Source organism: Gorilla gorilla, chromosome 10 (genome assembly GCF_029281585.2).
Source record: "Gorilla gorilla gorilla isolate KB3781 chromosome 10, NHGRI_mGorGor1-v2.1_pri, whole genome shotgun sequence".
NCBI lineage: Eukaryota > Metazoa > Chordata > Mammalia > Primates > Hominidae > Gorilla > Gorilla gorilla.
In genome coordinates this window covers 70,247,762-70,262,764 of record NC_073234.2, presented here as the reverse complement: position 1 = coordinate 70,262,764, position 15,003 = coordinate 70,247,762, and the positions used below count along the sequence as shown (strand labels likewise).

At 53.4% G+C, this 15,003-nt stretch overlaps 1 protein-coding gene across 2 annotated transcripts in view; it reads left to right on the top strand.

Moving 5' to 3' along the window:
* Positions 1-6,561, top strand: part of TSPAN11 (tetraspanin 11) — a 70,019-nt gene extending 63,458 nt beyond the window's left edge. The window contains exon 8 of one of the 2 annotated variants that reach the window (XM_019039440.4): positions 1,838-6,561. In XM_019039440.4, the coding sequence (XP_018894985.3) occupies positions 1,838-1,897 (60 nt within the window). In that variant the 3' untranslated portion in view covers positions 1,898-6,561. The remainder of the gene's footprint in view (positions 1-1,837) is intronic. The other variant, XM_063694072.1, reaches the window with a different exon arrangement.
* Positions 6,562-15,003: the final 8,442 nt, after the last annotated feature.

Here is a 15,003-nt window from a genome sequence, read left to right as displayed (position 1 = left end):
TCCTCTGTCAGGAGGGAGATGGCAATGCCTATTCAGGAACCAGACTGGGTGGCATCCTGTACCCCTCCACATGCTTCAGCGTGGTGTTCACGTGTGTGTGTGTGTGTGTGTGTGTGTGTGTGTGCGCGCGCAAGTGTGTGTGTGTGCATGTGGACGCAGTGATGAGGGTCTGGCCCACACACCTCTGCCCCTTACTGTGCCTGTCCTGGGAGGCTCGCTGGGAACACCCAGCTCATGCAGGAGCCTGTCCGCTGGGGAGCGTGGCCCCTCCAATCCTCCCCCAGCAGGAGACATACATTGCAGGCGCTGCAGACATGGTTTCCAGCACAAACCTGTGCCGGCCAAACAGCTCCCTTCTGGCCTGCCTCTTAGCACAGATAAGATCCAGAAAATCCCACAGGAAAATCATCAAACCATGAGGTAGGGACACCTGCATGGGTGGAACGGCATGACGGCCACCTGCGTAAAGCTAGCGGGAGATGAGATAACCTCCTAAGCCGCCTTTCAGCCTGAGGCCTCAGGTGGATTAACACCAGGTCTGCAGGCTGAAAGCAGTGTTCACGCTCCACACTGTCCTCCAGGTTGGGAGGGATGGAGAGGAGGAAGGAAGGGAAGAGGATGGGCCCCTTCCACACTACCTCCCCCAGCTAGCTGTCAGAGACGGTACAGGACACACGCATCTCCACCAGCCTGCTCTCCTCCCACTGGATAGAGCTCCACCTGCGTCCAGGTTTGCACCGGCAAGGTCAGGGCAGCAGCAGCTGCTAGGAAAGTCAGGACACTGTTTCAATACTTAGGAGAGCCACCTTCAACCCAGGTATCACGGGACAGTCATGGGGCTGCTTTAGCCCAGTGCCCCCTCCTGTGTGCAGAGAGCCGAGATCCAACAACATGTCATCATCATTATCAGGATCATAATCACATTACCCTCAATGCATCCTTGGGTGGGAGGGAGGAGAGGAAGAGGAGGAAGAAGGCAGAGGAGGGCCCATGAAGAGCAAGGAGGGAGAATAAAGCTCCTCTGCATTCTGGAAGTGGGAGAAGTGAGAAGGGGGTGTGCAGGGTGATCCTCCCAGGCCTGTGTCTGCTTTGGACCAGATGCTCCAGCCCCTTGTTCAGCTGTGGATACCGACAGAAGGGCTGGCAGACAGGACGCCTGGGGCCTGGGCTTGGTGCTGCATTCTACACTGATTGACAGGGTGAGCTCACCAGCTCTTATTCTATGCTGACTGACAGGGTGACAGCTCAGGGGGCTCTTCCCAGAGTCTCAGTTTCCCCCATGGCTCCTGTACACCAGCCAGAGCATCGAAGATGGACCTGAGTTTTGCTCTGGAGTCTAAGGACAGCAAAACACAGGCAGACTCTTTCCTAGAGAGACAGTCCACTTCAGACAGCTCTGATGAGGGAGTGGAAACATTACTCTTAGGGCCTAATTAAATCAGGCCATCTCTGGAGAAGATCTAGGACCACAGATCTAGGACCACAGACCAGCAGCATCAACTGGGAGCTTGCTAGGAATGCAGACTCTCAGGCCGCCACTAGGCCTGCAGAATTGTAATAAGGAGGTCCCCAGATGATTCATGCCCATTAAAGTGTGCAAAGCCCTGCTCTTGGATAGTAGATGGCAGAATGTGGTTCCCTCAGGCACACCACCATCACCTGGGAGCTTGTCAGAAATGCAGAACCTCAGGCCCCACCCTGACATTTTGAGCAGGAATCTGCCCTTTGCCCAGGCCCCAGGGGATTCGAGTGAGCAGCACTGCTCCAGGGCCCTGGGGGCCGGCAGCTTCCAGGAGTTCTGATTTCTCTTTGCTCCTCTGCTCTCTCCACCTGGCAGATCTGCGGGATGGTTCTCACCTGCTGCTTGCACCAGAGGCTCCAGCGGCATTTTTACTAATGGCCAACCACCTCCTCTTCCAACTGCCCCTCAGGACAACAGGTGGCCACATGCCATCTGCAAGGCCTGCAGAGTTAGCACCAGCTCCACTAGGGCCATAGATGCCCCCTCCTTTGTGCCTAGCTCCTGCGAATCCACCGAGTGCCTGAGACCATAGCTTCTACTGTGCCCACCCAGGCAGGGACCCTCGGTCCCCTCTCCTCCATTTCTGAGCCCCCATGGCCAGATCCTGGACAGGGAAATGATCCTTTCAGGAGACAACCAGAGCCCCTCACCAGGCACGGGGGTACCCGTGGACTACGGGAGGGTGGTGGTTGGGTTCTCTGCTCCCTCCCAGCTCCTGAACCTGGAACAATCGGCAGAAAACCCAGGAACCCCTGCACTCCTGCATTCAGCATGGGATTCCCCCACCCATGCCCAGAAGCCCTGACCTTGCTGTTTCTGGAAAAAGCATGGGGTGGGGCATGGAGGGCTGGCATTTCCCCCAGAAGACCTTGCCCTTTGACCTTCCCACTCTCCACACTGCCTCACCTGGAAAGCCATGTCCTGCTGGCCTCATCCCTTCCTGCAGGGCCTGGGAGTGGGGAGGCCTGGGTAGGGCAGCCACAGGCTGGGTAGAGCCGCCCTGGCAGGAAGCAGGGGGTAAGGTGGCCATACCAGCACATGCTGCACTAGGAGCAGAGTCCTGCACCTGCCTAGCTGCCTTCCTGGGAGAAACCTCCCTGGGAGACCATGGCCCCAAGCCCTGGCCTCTAGTGATATGCCCCTCGGGGATCTCCTGTTCCGGGGCCTGATTCTCAGGAACACCAGGTTTTCACACTATCTTCAGCTCCTAATGTTGATGGGTGTCAAACATCTCCTGGAGTGGACCAACTCGCAACCCTGCAAAGTCGGAGCCGCTGAGAAGGGGCAGCTCTGAATAGAGAGGCATCTGCCTGAACCTCACTTTTCCTGGGGCCCTCTCCTTGACCCTGTAGCCACCACCACACTGCTTCCAGGGGGTCCCGCTCTGCTTCCCTTCCCACCTGTCCTAGAGTGGACAGAGCTTTTTCCTGCATCACTAAGTTCAGCAGGGAATTTGCGGAATTTTCAGGAAGAACTTTCCCCAGTAATAAGGGAGAACAGAAAGAAAATCCTAGAAAATACAGAGTATCCATGCTGGCAGCTTTTTGTACAACACCCATAGGGACCCCCCCAAATGGCTATTACAAGGGGGCAGCCCATTCACTACACAAGAACCCCACACCTGGCTTCCACTCTCCCCAGCTCCTGCACTGGGACCCTCTTACTTCCCCCCATGAAGGGGGGCACCTTGTTGTGCTAAGGCCGAGGCTGAGCGAGGTCCCAGCTCACCTCCCTGCTTGATCCAGATTGCACTGTGATGAGCACATTGCTGACCTAGGCCGGTCCTGGGGCAGGCGTGCTCTCTCTCCCATACATAGGAGTGGCATCAAGGCCACCCAGTGCTGACCACAACAGAGCCCTGAACTGTTCAGAAACTGCATCCTCAGCACAGGAAGTACCCACATGGACAGAGGGAAGCCCAGCCTCGGGGCCGGTTGCCTCCTCTTCTCTGGGTGTTCTCCAGTGGCTTCTTGTAGCCTAGGCTGGTTTATCTCCCCTGCCTAAAAGGCCCTGGAGTTGCCAATGCAAATTCATTAAAAGGAAGACCAGATATCCCAGACTGCACGGAGGCTGAGAGAAATGGTATAGTGCGTGATTAGCGTTGCTGCCCTCCAACCTCCTGGGATTCATGCAGATAATCAAAAACTGACTATGACTCCCAGGTTCTCTGAAGAATGAGATCACAACTGACAACTCTTACGACAGAGGGAGAGTGGTGAGAGAGAGAAAGAGGGTACTGGGCTAGAGCCATGTTCTTCCTGCCAAGGTGCCAGGGGGAGGCGGCAGTGGGCAGGGTGCTGGGGCCTTACCTGTCTGCCCTGGTGGGGATGAAAGACAGGTGACAGGCAGGTGCCCTGTGCACAGCCTTATCATTGAAGGCAGGCCCAGGACAGCCTGCCCCATCTGCCCCAGCCCCATGGGATGGTTGGTCCAGCCTGACTGGGGCAGGATTAGCTGCAATTCCTGCCCTGTGTGTCGTCCAGCCAGACTGCCTCTTGCAAGATGGCTTGTCCAAGCTGCAGACAGTGGTAGAACAACCCAGGGCTTGGAAATCTGACCTCCTTGTCCATGCCAACAGCCTGGGAGATGAGACAGGGTTAGAGGAAACAGAGGCCCAGGATACGGCAGGTTCTGCCTGGGAGTGTACAATGGCTGGAGTCTAGAGCCAACGATGTGGTCCCCAGCGGGGTGTGCCCCTCCTGCTGACGAGGGTACAGATCCATACCCAGGTCAGTTCCTCCCGGGCCCCTGTTTGGAGGCTGCTACAGCCTTGAGTTCCTTGGAGAGAGAGGACACGCCTGTGGAATGTCACTTTCAGTCCCGTGCAGGCAAAAGGCCCCTGCACACCAGGGCCCTAGGAAAGCAGCATCAGGTGCTGGGATCCCACCCAGCTGACACGGGCACGTCCTTGCCCTGCACACTCCATCTTGCCCTTCCCTAAGCTCGCAGGGGCAGACACCAAGAGAAGGGCGCGTCCCCGAGTCCCCTGGGTGACCTGTGTCAGGACAGCAGGCAAGAATGAAACGTGGCCTTGGCTGACGGGTTGGAATATTTGTGACCGTTCTTGTCTTTCTCCCTCCTGCTTCCCCAGCACCCTAGCCCCATCTCCAGGAGCCCCTCAGGCAGAGTAAGTGGGGAATGTGTCCAGGGATTTTTTTGTGTTTACCAAGGTCCTGCTGTGCACTTAGAATCTGTCACCATAAATACTTATCTCACAGTTACCCCAGCAAGAGGGTGTTATTTCCCCCATTTTATAAAAGGAAATTAAGGCTGGGCAAAGTTAAGACTTGCTTGTCAGTGGTCACGGCTGTTGTCTTGCCACCCCCAGCTGGGGAGAAGGAAGGAAAACTGGGCTGGGAACCCCTCCCCTCAGTGTCCCCCAGTTCTCCATCTCCGTAATGAGCCATCAGGCTGTCATTAAGGAACAGAGTGTCACTCAGGGGGCACTGTCACAAAGCAGCACCCATGGCACATGGGCCGGGGGTGCAGAAGCCTGGCTTATTTCAGGCTGACAGCTGGACCCTCTGGGTGCAGGGGCTCAGGCAGTGGCCAGGAGCCCAAAGGGCTAAGGCCCGTGACGACCACCCAGCCCGTCACCCCAGGTACAAACACTGACCCCAAAGCAAGAGCAGGGACTGTCCCTCAGCCCTCAGGGCCTTCATGCAGGGTGCAGAATCTCATGTCCACATGGAGGTCACCCCTCAGGTCACACCCACTCCCAGAGCAACCCTGGGCAGGGAGGGGCACCCTGGGGTTGTGTTGACCACCTCCCCTTCAGGTGAGGCCCTTTTCTGCCTTCTTTCTAGCCCCCTGCATGGGGCACCTGCTATTGCTGGGGCTCTGGGGTGGACCCTGTGTGATTTCTGTCAGGGAGCTTGTGCTGTGCATGGCCAGAGGTGTTTACATCCAGAAGGGCCCAGCACGGCCCTGTGGGGTGTGGGGGGAATATGGTAGATCATTGTGATGTGCCTCGGGGCCCTCTTGCCCTGGAGCCAGCTTTGTTTCAGAATCTGCTACTTGGGCTCTCTTCAGGGTTTTGAGGCTGGAGAAGTGAGTTGGGACAGTCACTGTCATCACCACCCACCCTGTCACCCACCTGGAAAACATTCTTAATATACTGGCCATGCCGGGCCGGGCTCACATCCACTGAGGGTATAGTGACCAAGCGTCTAAACCAGTCGTTCTCAAACTTCGGTGAGTATCACAATCACCTGGAAGGGCTTTTACAAACAGATTGCTGGCCCCACCCCCAGAATTTCTCATCAGGAGTGAGCAAGACCAATCATTTGCATTTCTAACAAGTTCCCAGGAGCTGCAGCTGCTGGCCCTGGAGCCACACTTTGAGAACCACTGCTTTAGACCAAACACCAAAGGAAGATGCAGCCACCCTCCTTTACATGTCACAACGCTCAGGGTCCATGAGTACCTCAGGCTGTCCAGCTGAGCTCCACCTGCAGCAGCCGAGATTCCTGACTCGCTCCACCATTGGGGGCTAGGAGTGAAGCGTGTCACCATGGTCAGCTCATGGCCAGCCAGGAAAGCCTCTCTGCTGTGCGTCTGTGCAGTTCTTGTTCTTCCCTGGAGGACTCTTGGATCGCCTGTGATCTTGGCCAGGAGACCAGGTGCCTGGGTCCCTTCCTGGAAGGGGACAAGTTACACACCCCAGCCCCATTTTCCCACCAACTTCTACATGCCTTGGGAGAACCTGCTACATGTTGGCTGCCCCCTTCCCCTATTTCAGCAGTGCCCAGTCCTGCTTATAAACCTGAGGCCTGCTCCCCATACCCTGCCCTGTGCAAGTGCTAGCCGTTATTCCAGGCAGCCCAATGTTGTTGAGGCCAGATGGATTCCTGGAAGCAGCTGGCCCATGGATGTGAGTCATCACAGTATTCTAGAAACAGAGAAGATGTCTTAACCTAATGCATATAGAGAAATTGTTCTCATTGTAAACATACCCCTGTCCTTAGCTGATCTCGGTGGAAGCCCAGCTTCATGTGCTAGGGGGCATGATAATGATAATAAAGGAATTGTATCTAGGACTACCTTCTGTTGAATTTTTTTCTCCTCTGCAAGGAACCCCCAGGCCATCAGTTCGTTAAATGTACCATGACCCACTGCTACATCGTGAAGCTGCTGTGTTAGCCACGGCTCCCCTATGAGTAAACCATTGGCCACATTGGATAGGGTCCTGCTTACCCTTTTTTTGTCAGCCCTCATCACTGATGTGTTTGAACTGACTTCTCCTGCTCACAAGTGTCATTAGCTCCTGGCTGCAAAGGACAGCCAGGCTCAAACACATGTACTTAAATTGTATTCCTCTTCAGGCTTCCTCCCTTCAGTCAGTCCATGTTTTCCTACCATTTACCATGACACACAACCAGCATCTGTTCATGAACCTGCAGTGAGCTCTTACCACTGCAGGTGCCACCCTCTGCTTGGCTGCAGCAGATGCAGAGTGTGGCGAAAAGTCAGGAGCAAGGGGGCTCTGTCTGTTGAGACACACACTCCTACTGCAAGCCTCACCCCCAGACCAACTCACTCTACTGTGACAGGGTTTCTCCACCGTGGACCAGCTGATTTGTCCTCATCCCCAAACCCCCAAACCTGGAGTTGGACATGTTTTCATTGCAAATGCAGAAAGATGAATCTTTGCTGAGGGGACCAGTAGTTGCCCAGTCCAGAGCTAAAAGGAAGTACATGTTTTTGTCTTCTATAATATAAAACGGTCATATTATTTCATTCACTGTTCTGTCTAGAAAACTTGCTTGAGAGGTGGTGTATTCATTTGTATTCACACTGCTAAAAAGAACTACCTGAGAGTGGGTAATTTATAAAGAGAAGAGGTTTAATTGACTCACAGTTTCACAGGCTTAACAGGAAGCATGGCTGGGAGGCCTCAGGAAACTTATAATCATGGCAGAAGGCAAAGGCAAAGGGGAAGCAGGCACCTTCTTCACATGGCGGCAGGAGAGAGAGAGTGAGGGGATAGGTGCCACACACTTTTAAACAACCAGATCTCATGAGAACTCACCTTCACGAGAACAACAAGGGGGAAGTCCGCCCCCATGATCCAATCACCTCCCACCAGGCCCCTCCCCCAACATTGAGAATTACAATTTGACATGAGATTTGGAGGACACAGAACCAAACCATATCAGGCAGTGAGGAGCCTGAAGAGTACTCAGGTAGTCTGGGCTCAGGGGGATCCCCAGACAGAGGGCTGGGGGTGGTCAGGGGGGTGGCTGAGAGCCGACCCACACAGCTGCTGTGAACCCAACAGGGCCCTGCCACTTGCGGTGTAAGCACATTGATCTACCCGGGGAGGTCCCCAGGCAGGGACCCACTTTGCAGGGGAGCTCCAGTTACTCTCCTGTGTCTGCAGGGCCTCTTTGGTCAAGGTCCAGTTGTCCACTGAAAGGTCATAGCAGCGGCCTTCTGACTGTTTAGATGTTGAGCAGGGGAATGGAGCCAGCCTAGGGCATGCTCACAGTCATCTGTCCCACTGGAGTGAGTTGCCTGCTCCCCTCCACCATCACTATGAGTGTGTGTGTGTGTGTGTGCGTGCAAATCATCCAACACGAATGTACCAAGAAGGGACAGGTGCCCTCCAGGCCCTTTCCTGCTGCAAATAGGCAGTGCTGTTACTGGCTTACAACTGCTGCCTACACAGCCCCAACAGCCAACAAGAGCCTTGTCAGCCAGGCAGGCAGCATGATGCCATTGCTGAAGCTGTGCCTTTGGTGGCTGCTGGCTGGCCTGCCAGCTGCCACTACTTCCCAGCAAGTGCTGATGCCTCATGTCAGCCCCAAAGACCAAGTTGTCATTGCTGCCTCTGGGTGGGGACGCTGGTTCCCACTGCCTCTCCACGGCTGAAGAGAGAGAGGCCACCCATGGGAAGGAGAGGACATGAGGCAAAGAGCCATTTTCTTCTTAAAAGCAAATGCATGACAAGCCCCTATTTCCTTTTCCCTCTGGCTTCAGTCTCTAGCTGAAACCCTGTCTGGCAGTGGCTTGAGTAGAAAGGGGACGATCCTGCCGGGCACCTGGTGGGGGCCTTTGCATCAGGCCAGAGGACAAGAGGGAAAGAGTGAAGCGGGAATCCAGCCCTTTCCATCAGCAAGGAACGTCACTGCAGTAAGGACATAACAACATCACTGCAGTAAGGACATAATAAAGCCAGCCAGAGGCAAGAACATTAATGTTCCCATGATGGGGATGAGGAGCAACTTCTGCTGGGCTTTTAAAACACACTGTAGTTCACGAAGCCCAAATTCTACTTTAGAGAACCCTGAGTTAGGGGCCAGAGGTCAAATTCAACATCCTCTCCCCAAGTTGCCCGTTGGTAAATAAGAAGGTTGGGTCATTTTAGGAACTGGGGTCTCGCCAGAGAAAAGAAATATATTGAGAATATACAGATGCTCCTCAACATATGATGGGGCTACATCTTGGTAAATACATCGTAAGTTTAAAATATTGTAACTAAGTTAGGCGTGGTGGCTCACGTCTCTAATCCCAACACTTTGGGAAGCTGAGGTGGGAGGATTGCTTGAGTCCAGGAGTTCTAGCCTGGGCAACATAGGGAGACCCCGCCTCTACAAAAAAATTAACAAAATTGGCCAGGCATGGTGGCACATACCTGTGGTCCCAACTGCTATGGAGGCTGAGGTAGGAGGATTGCTTGAGCCCAGGAGTTTAAGGCTGCAGTGAGCCGTGGTTGCACCACTGTACTCCAGTCTGGATGACAGAGCAAGACCCTGTCAACCAAAAGAAAATAAAAAAAGAAAAAGAAAGAAAGAAAGAAAAAGAGGAAAGAAAAGAAAGAAAAGAAAATATCAAGAAAGAAAAGTCAAAAATGCATGTTAAATACACCTAACCTACCAAACATCATAGCTTAGCCTGGCCTACCTTAAACGTGCTCAGAACAATTACATTAGCCTACGTTTCAGCAAAGTCATCTAACACAAAGCCTATTTTATAACAAAGTGTTGAATGTCTCATGTAATCTATTAAATACTAGTTTGAAAGTGAAAAACAGAAATGGTTTTTGTATGGGTACTGAAAGTACGGTTTCTACTGAATGTATATGGCTTTCACACCATCATAAAGTTGAAAAATCATAATTTGAACCACCATAAATAGGGTACCATCTGTCTTGGGATTCCAGAAATTTGCCCACTGGTTGGACTGGCCCTGCTCTGGATGTTGGACATGGGTAAGTTCTAGAACTCGGTAACCAGAAGAAAAATTTCTAAGCAACAGGTACTAACCACAGGCCACTGTGCAGCCTTCCTCTACCAGTTCACCTCTCTCCTCTCACAGGGCCAAGGGAAACTAGGCAGTGTCCAGGTCTGTCCCCGCTGGCTCTCGGCTATCTGATAGTCTCTGGAGCCACAAAGGGGAAGTCCCGAATAGCAGCATCAATCAGGAGAGCTTGGCTCAAGTGTGCCCTGTGGAGTGTTGTTACTCTTTCTGTTACTTTGAGGAGACAATAGGCTGTCTCATGGCTGTCATTAAACTCAGCAAAAGCAAGATGGCTAAATCCATAGCCTCCCAATTGATGAATGCTTTAAGAAGAGACCATCCCAGTGCCAATATCTTTGAGTCCAAAATGACATTTATTTAATCTGGCTTCCCCCTTGCTTCTGTGGAATATTGAGTGCTGCTGCTGAGCTAACCCAGAGCAAACTGAGGCATGGGGAAGCTTGTTCCCTGAGCTCCTGCAGGCAGCAGCTCATCCACCTCGATACACCAACTCCCCTTCCCTGACCACCCCCTTCCCACACCACTCTCCTGTATCCCCGGCTTTCAGCCTGGAGGATGCTCTTCCTTGGGGACCTGATTTTAATTTTTTAGGGACTCATGTCCGACCGATTTCTTGCCAAGCTCCTATCCTGGTCTAGGAACAAGCTGGATGCCTCTATACGCATGCTTTTATTTAATCCCCACAGCAACTCTGTAAAATAGGCATTATTCTCATTTTGCAGATGACAAAACCAAGACAAGTTCAATGACTGCCCAAGGTTCACATGGACACCAAAGGCAGAGTGGGAATTTAACCCAGGTTCTCCAACTCCCAAACCAGTGCCCTTTCCATCCGTGCCACAGTTCATGTCTAATGGTGAAAGTTCAAGGGTGGCGATGGCTGATAAGATAGTTTTTGTCTGGAGGAACCTCGATAATGTTTTGCAAGTTATGAAGCTCAATACATACAAAAGAAGAGGTTTAATTATACCATGCTGGTCTCTGCCCTCTCCTGCACAGGAGCACTGAGCCCAGAAAATCCATTCATCCATCCATTTGGTACAAACAATAAGTCATCTTCCTGTTTATGCTGGATGAATAGCAAAAATGCTGCCTCTCCCACCAATAAATCTAGTTAACCACAAAGGCTGTGCATCTCTCAGATCTGCTGGCTTTGTCTCCACCCCACTGCCCTTCCCTGTGGCTCGATCCTCTCTCACCTAAATCACTGCAGTGCCTGTGCCTGATCTCCCTGCAGCCTCCCCTGTCCCTCTGACCACTCTTCACACTGTAGCTGCGGCCAACTTTCTAAAGGCCAGATCTGAGCCCATCACATTTGGGCTGAAAACCTTTCCATGGCTCCCACTGCTCTCAGCTTAAACTTCAAGCTCCTTGACCAGGTTTTCAAGGTTGTGATCCGGCAGTGTCTCCAGATAGTCCCACTTCACCCTCTGTGCTTCAACTCTGTGGACCATGTCCATCCACAGGACACATCTCCTTCCACTCCTTGCCAGGTTAACTAACACAGCCTGTCTTCAGCTCTTAGCATCAACATCACCTCCCCTGGAGGGCCTCCTTCTCCTCAGGTTGGGTCACTGCCTCTCCCACACAGCCAGCCAGCATCCTGTGAATATAACCATCAGCATTGACCTGCAATCATGTTCACTCTTCTGGGGCCCCCACTGGACGGTTGGCCCTGCAAGCACAGGGACTGTGTCTGCATCTTCCTTGACTGTTGTCTAGGTGCTTGGCATGAGTTACTTGAGTATTCAGTAAGTCTGAGCCAATAGACATTTGTGTGTGCCGGCACCAGTGTTAGCCACTTGAAGGGCTGGCAGGGTTCTGCCACAGCTCGTAAGCCACCCTTTCTCAATTGTGCTTTGCTGAGCACCAGTGGGGAGGCAGTTCCCCCACCACATCACACAACAGTGAGGGGGCTCCCAGAGTCATCCCAGCCACTCCTATGGACTGAAGAGCCCAGATCCATCCCAGAAGGCTCTAGCACAGTCACCAGATGTCCCCAGGGAAGGAAGATGACCCTCTCATATACAGCCAGGGCAGCCTGCCTTCCACGGCTCCGCTTGTGTGACTGGGGCCCAGTGCTGAGAGAGAGGCCGATGTTTTCCACTGCCCTCTGAGCCACAAGCACACAGGTGGGTCCACAGACCTGGTGGCAGGAGCCAAAGCAAGAACAAGCAGAGACAGGGTGGCTTCCACCAAAATTCCCATGACTTGGCTGGTCTTCCACAGATGATGGGGGTCACCTGCCCCTCTAACCAGTCCACATCCTGCAGCCACTGAGTCTGTCTCTGTAAATCTCCTGGGGAGGCTCTCAGGGACCCTGCTCCAGTGGGACCTGTGTCAGAGGGTCCGTTCAGACACAGAGTGGTCTCTGCAGGCTTTGGGACATGGCAGCTGCAGGATGGGGCCCTGGAGGCTGATGCCTTGGGACAATTTCATGTGGACCTGGCCACCCCCTTGAGGACAGGAGGTAGAGCTCCACACACAGAGGGGTATCAAGATGCCCACTTCCAACTGCTGTCAGACCCACGTGCACACTCGTTCTTTATGCCTGCCTCCTCTCCGGGGACATAGGGTTTAGCAATGACCCAGGACAAGGGGAATTCTCAGCTGCTCTCATCTACCATGTGTCACTGTGACTGTGACAGCCAAGGAAACCCCATACACCAGGACCCAACCAAGGCCACTGCGAGACTTCTACTGCAGTAGGGCAGTGGGATGCCTCTCAGGCCCCGCCTCCTCAGAGTGCCCGTTTGGAGCAGGGACCCATCCTGGACTACTGCCTCACTGCAGCAGAGGGGCAGGCCGGACTCTGAGGGTCTGCGGGACAAAGAATGGACCCCAGGCACCTGGCACCCAGCTCCCATCCTGTGCCATGTCCCTGCTAGTTAGCACCTCCACCTATATAGGGGCCAGAGAGGAAGGGACACTCACTTCCATCCACCTGAACTGCTCTTTGGCCACCAAAACCTGGAGGGATGGCCATCTAGTTTCAAGTCAAAACAGAACATCTACAAGAGGTTCTAGGGCAGGGCAGCAACCTCCCCAGAGAGCCCAAGATGCAGGCCCATGTTGGAAGGAGAGAGGGTGACACCGCTCCAGCTGGGGGCTGTGGGGAGGAGATTTGCACCCTGACACCCACTGCCAGCCGCCCGGAGGCAGTTCTCACCCCCTGCCTGCTCACCCCTTCTGTAAGATGGCTGCAAAGAAAGGCTGAGTCCACATCAGACATCCCACTGTAATCATCTACAAACTCAAAGGGACTTTCTGAGACAAGTTTGTAAATTGTTTGCATCAGACCTGATTGAACTAACTCTGATGTTGGCAAGGGAAGCAGACAGTGAGGGAATTCACTCAGGGGAATTCTGCCCCAATGAGATCATAGTCAGGAGACACTGAGGAAAGACACTTAGCCACCTTCACTGGCATCACAGGATGTGGCCCTCTGGGAGGTGTGGGGACCGTTCTGCAGGACAGGCAAGGGGCTTGGAGGAACATCTACTCTAGGCATGGAGACGTCCACCCAATGTAGACTTAGCCAAATGATGAAACTGCCAAGCACCGGGTGAGCCAAGAAGGCAGTTTGAGGACCTGTGAACAAGGCTCTGCAAACAGACAGATGAGCTCGGGGGTGGCCGGGGGAGCAGACACTGCAGCAAAGGCTCCAGGGCCAGAGGATGCCCCTAAAGCACTCCAGAAACAAGACTTTCAGGGAGGCCACACGTCTCCCAATGCACTGGACTGTTGCTGTTGATATTAACAAAAACTAAAAATTACATAAACAAACCTACCCACTCCACCCACATCAGAAACACATGATGCTCCAGGTCCCACTGGGTGACTTCAGCACTTGTTTGGTGAGCATCTGTCTACAGGAGTGTGTTTGCTCTGGAATTTGCACTTTGGGGTTCCCGGGGAGGACTCCTTACCAGGAAGACCGGCCAGAGGACTAGGGAAGGGCAGTTTGGCTCAAATGTGCCCCTCTCTCATATTCCATCAGCACCATGGCTCCTGTCTCAGAGAAGGTGTCTTTACCCCATCCAGCACCCTAAGACCAGCCTACTCCCCTACTGCGGGACAAAGAATGGACCCCAGGCACCTGGCACCCAGCTCCCATCCTGTGCCATGTCCCTGCTAGTTAGCACCTCCACCTATATAGGGGCCAGAGAGGAAGGGACACTCACTTCCATCCACCTGAACTGCTCTTTGGCCACCAAAACCTGGAGGGATGGCCATCTAGTTTCAAGTCAAAACAGAACATCTACAAGAGGTTCTAGGGCAGGGCAGGTTCTAGTGGGGAGTAGTGTTCAGTGATATGAATCCTGAACACATCAAAAGTTATATCCTCCTGGTCCCAATTTATATGTTACTTAAAGATGAAGAGAGGAGTGACTAGGAGCTGGGTGGCCATGACTCAGCTCTGGGAGCAGACAGGCAGGTGGAGGCTGGAGAAGAGACCTCGTCTGGCTGGGAAACCAGGGTATGGAGTCAAACTGTAGGAAGAAGGGCTGCCACCCACCAATGCCCCAGCCAGTGACATGCACTGGATCCTGGCTAGTGGATAACCTTTGCATGCTGAGTCCCATAGATTCTTGACTTTTTCATAACTGCAAAACATTACACTAGACCAGCCTCAGTTCTGAGGGGTGCATCCTGCCATTGAATACCTGACCCTGCCTGTTCATCTCACACGTCCGGTTGTGTGCATGCCATGACTCCAGCTCTTTCTTCCTGGGGCTATGGTAGTCTAGGGCCAGTCTGATCTCTCTTGGGCTTTCTGTATTTCTTCTCTTTGAGATCACAGAGGATGTGATTGCCACCCGCCCACTGCTGATGTCGATGAACGCTGGGAAGGAGATAGAGATCGTAGGACCAAACTGGACATCTTTCCCTCCCTCTCAGCAAGGTAACCTGTGGCTGGGTGAAGCTGGCAGGAACAATCAGGGGCGCCACTTCCACTTGCCCACTGGGGTCGTCTGTCGCTGTCTGAGTAGCAAAACTTAAGGACGGCTTCCCCACCCAGAAGCAAGGGGAGAAAGTGAGCAGCATCCACACTAGAGAGAAGTTTGAGAGTTTCTAGCAGGGATGTCTGTGAAAGGAACTGGGGTGTGCAGAGCCTGTCTCGAGAAGGCCCGCATGTGGTGGAAGGGGCGGCCTCCCATGCAGTGGAGGGCAGGAGGAAGGAAGAAGGAAAAACCCAACAACTGCTCCTCAGTGAA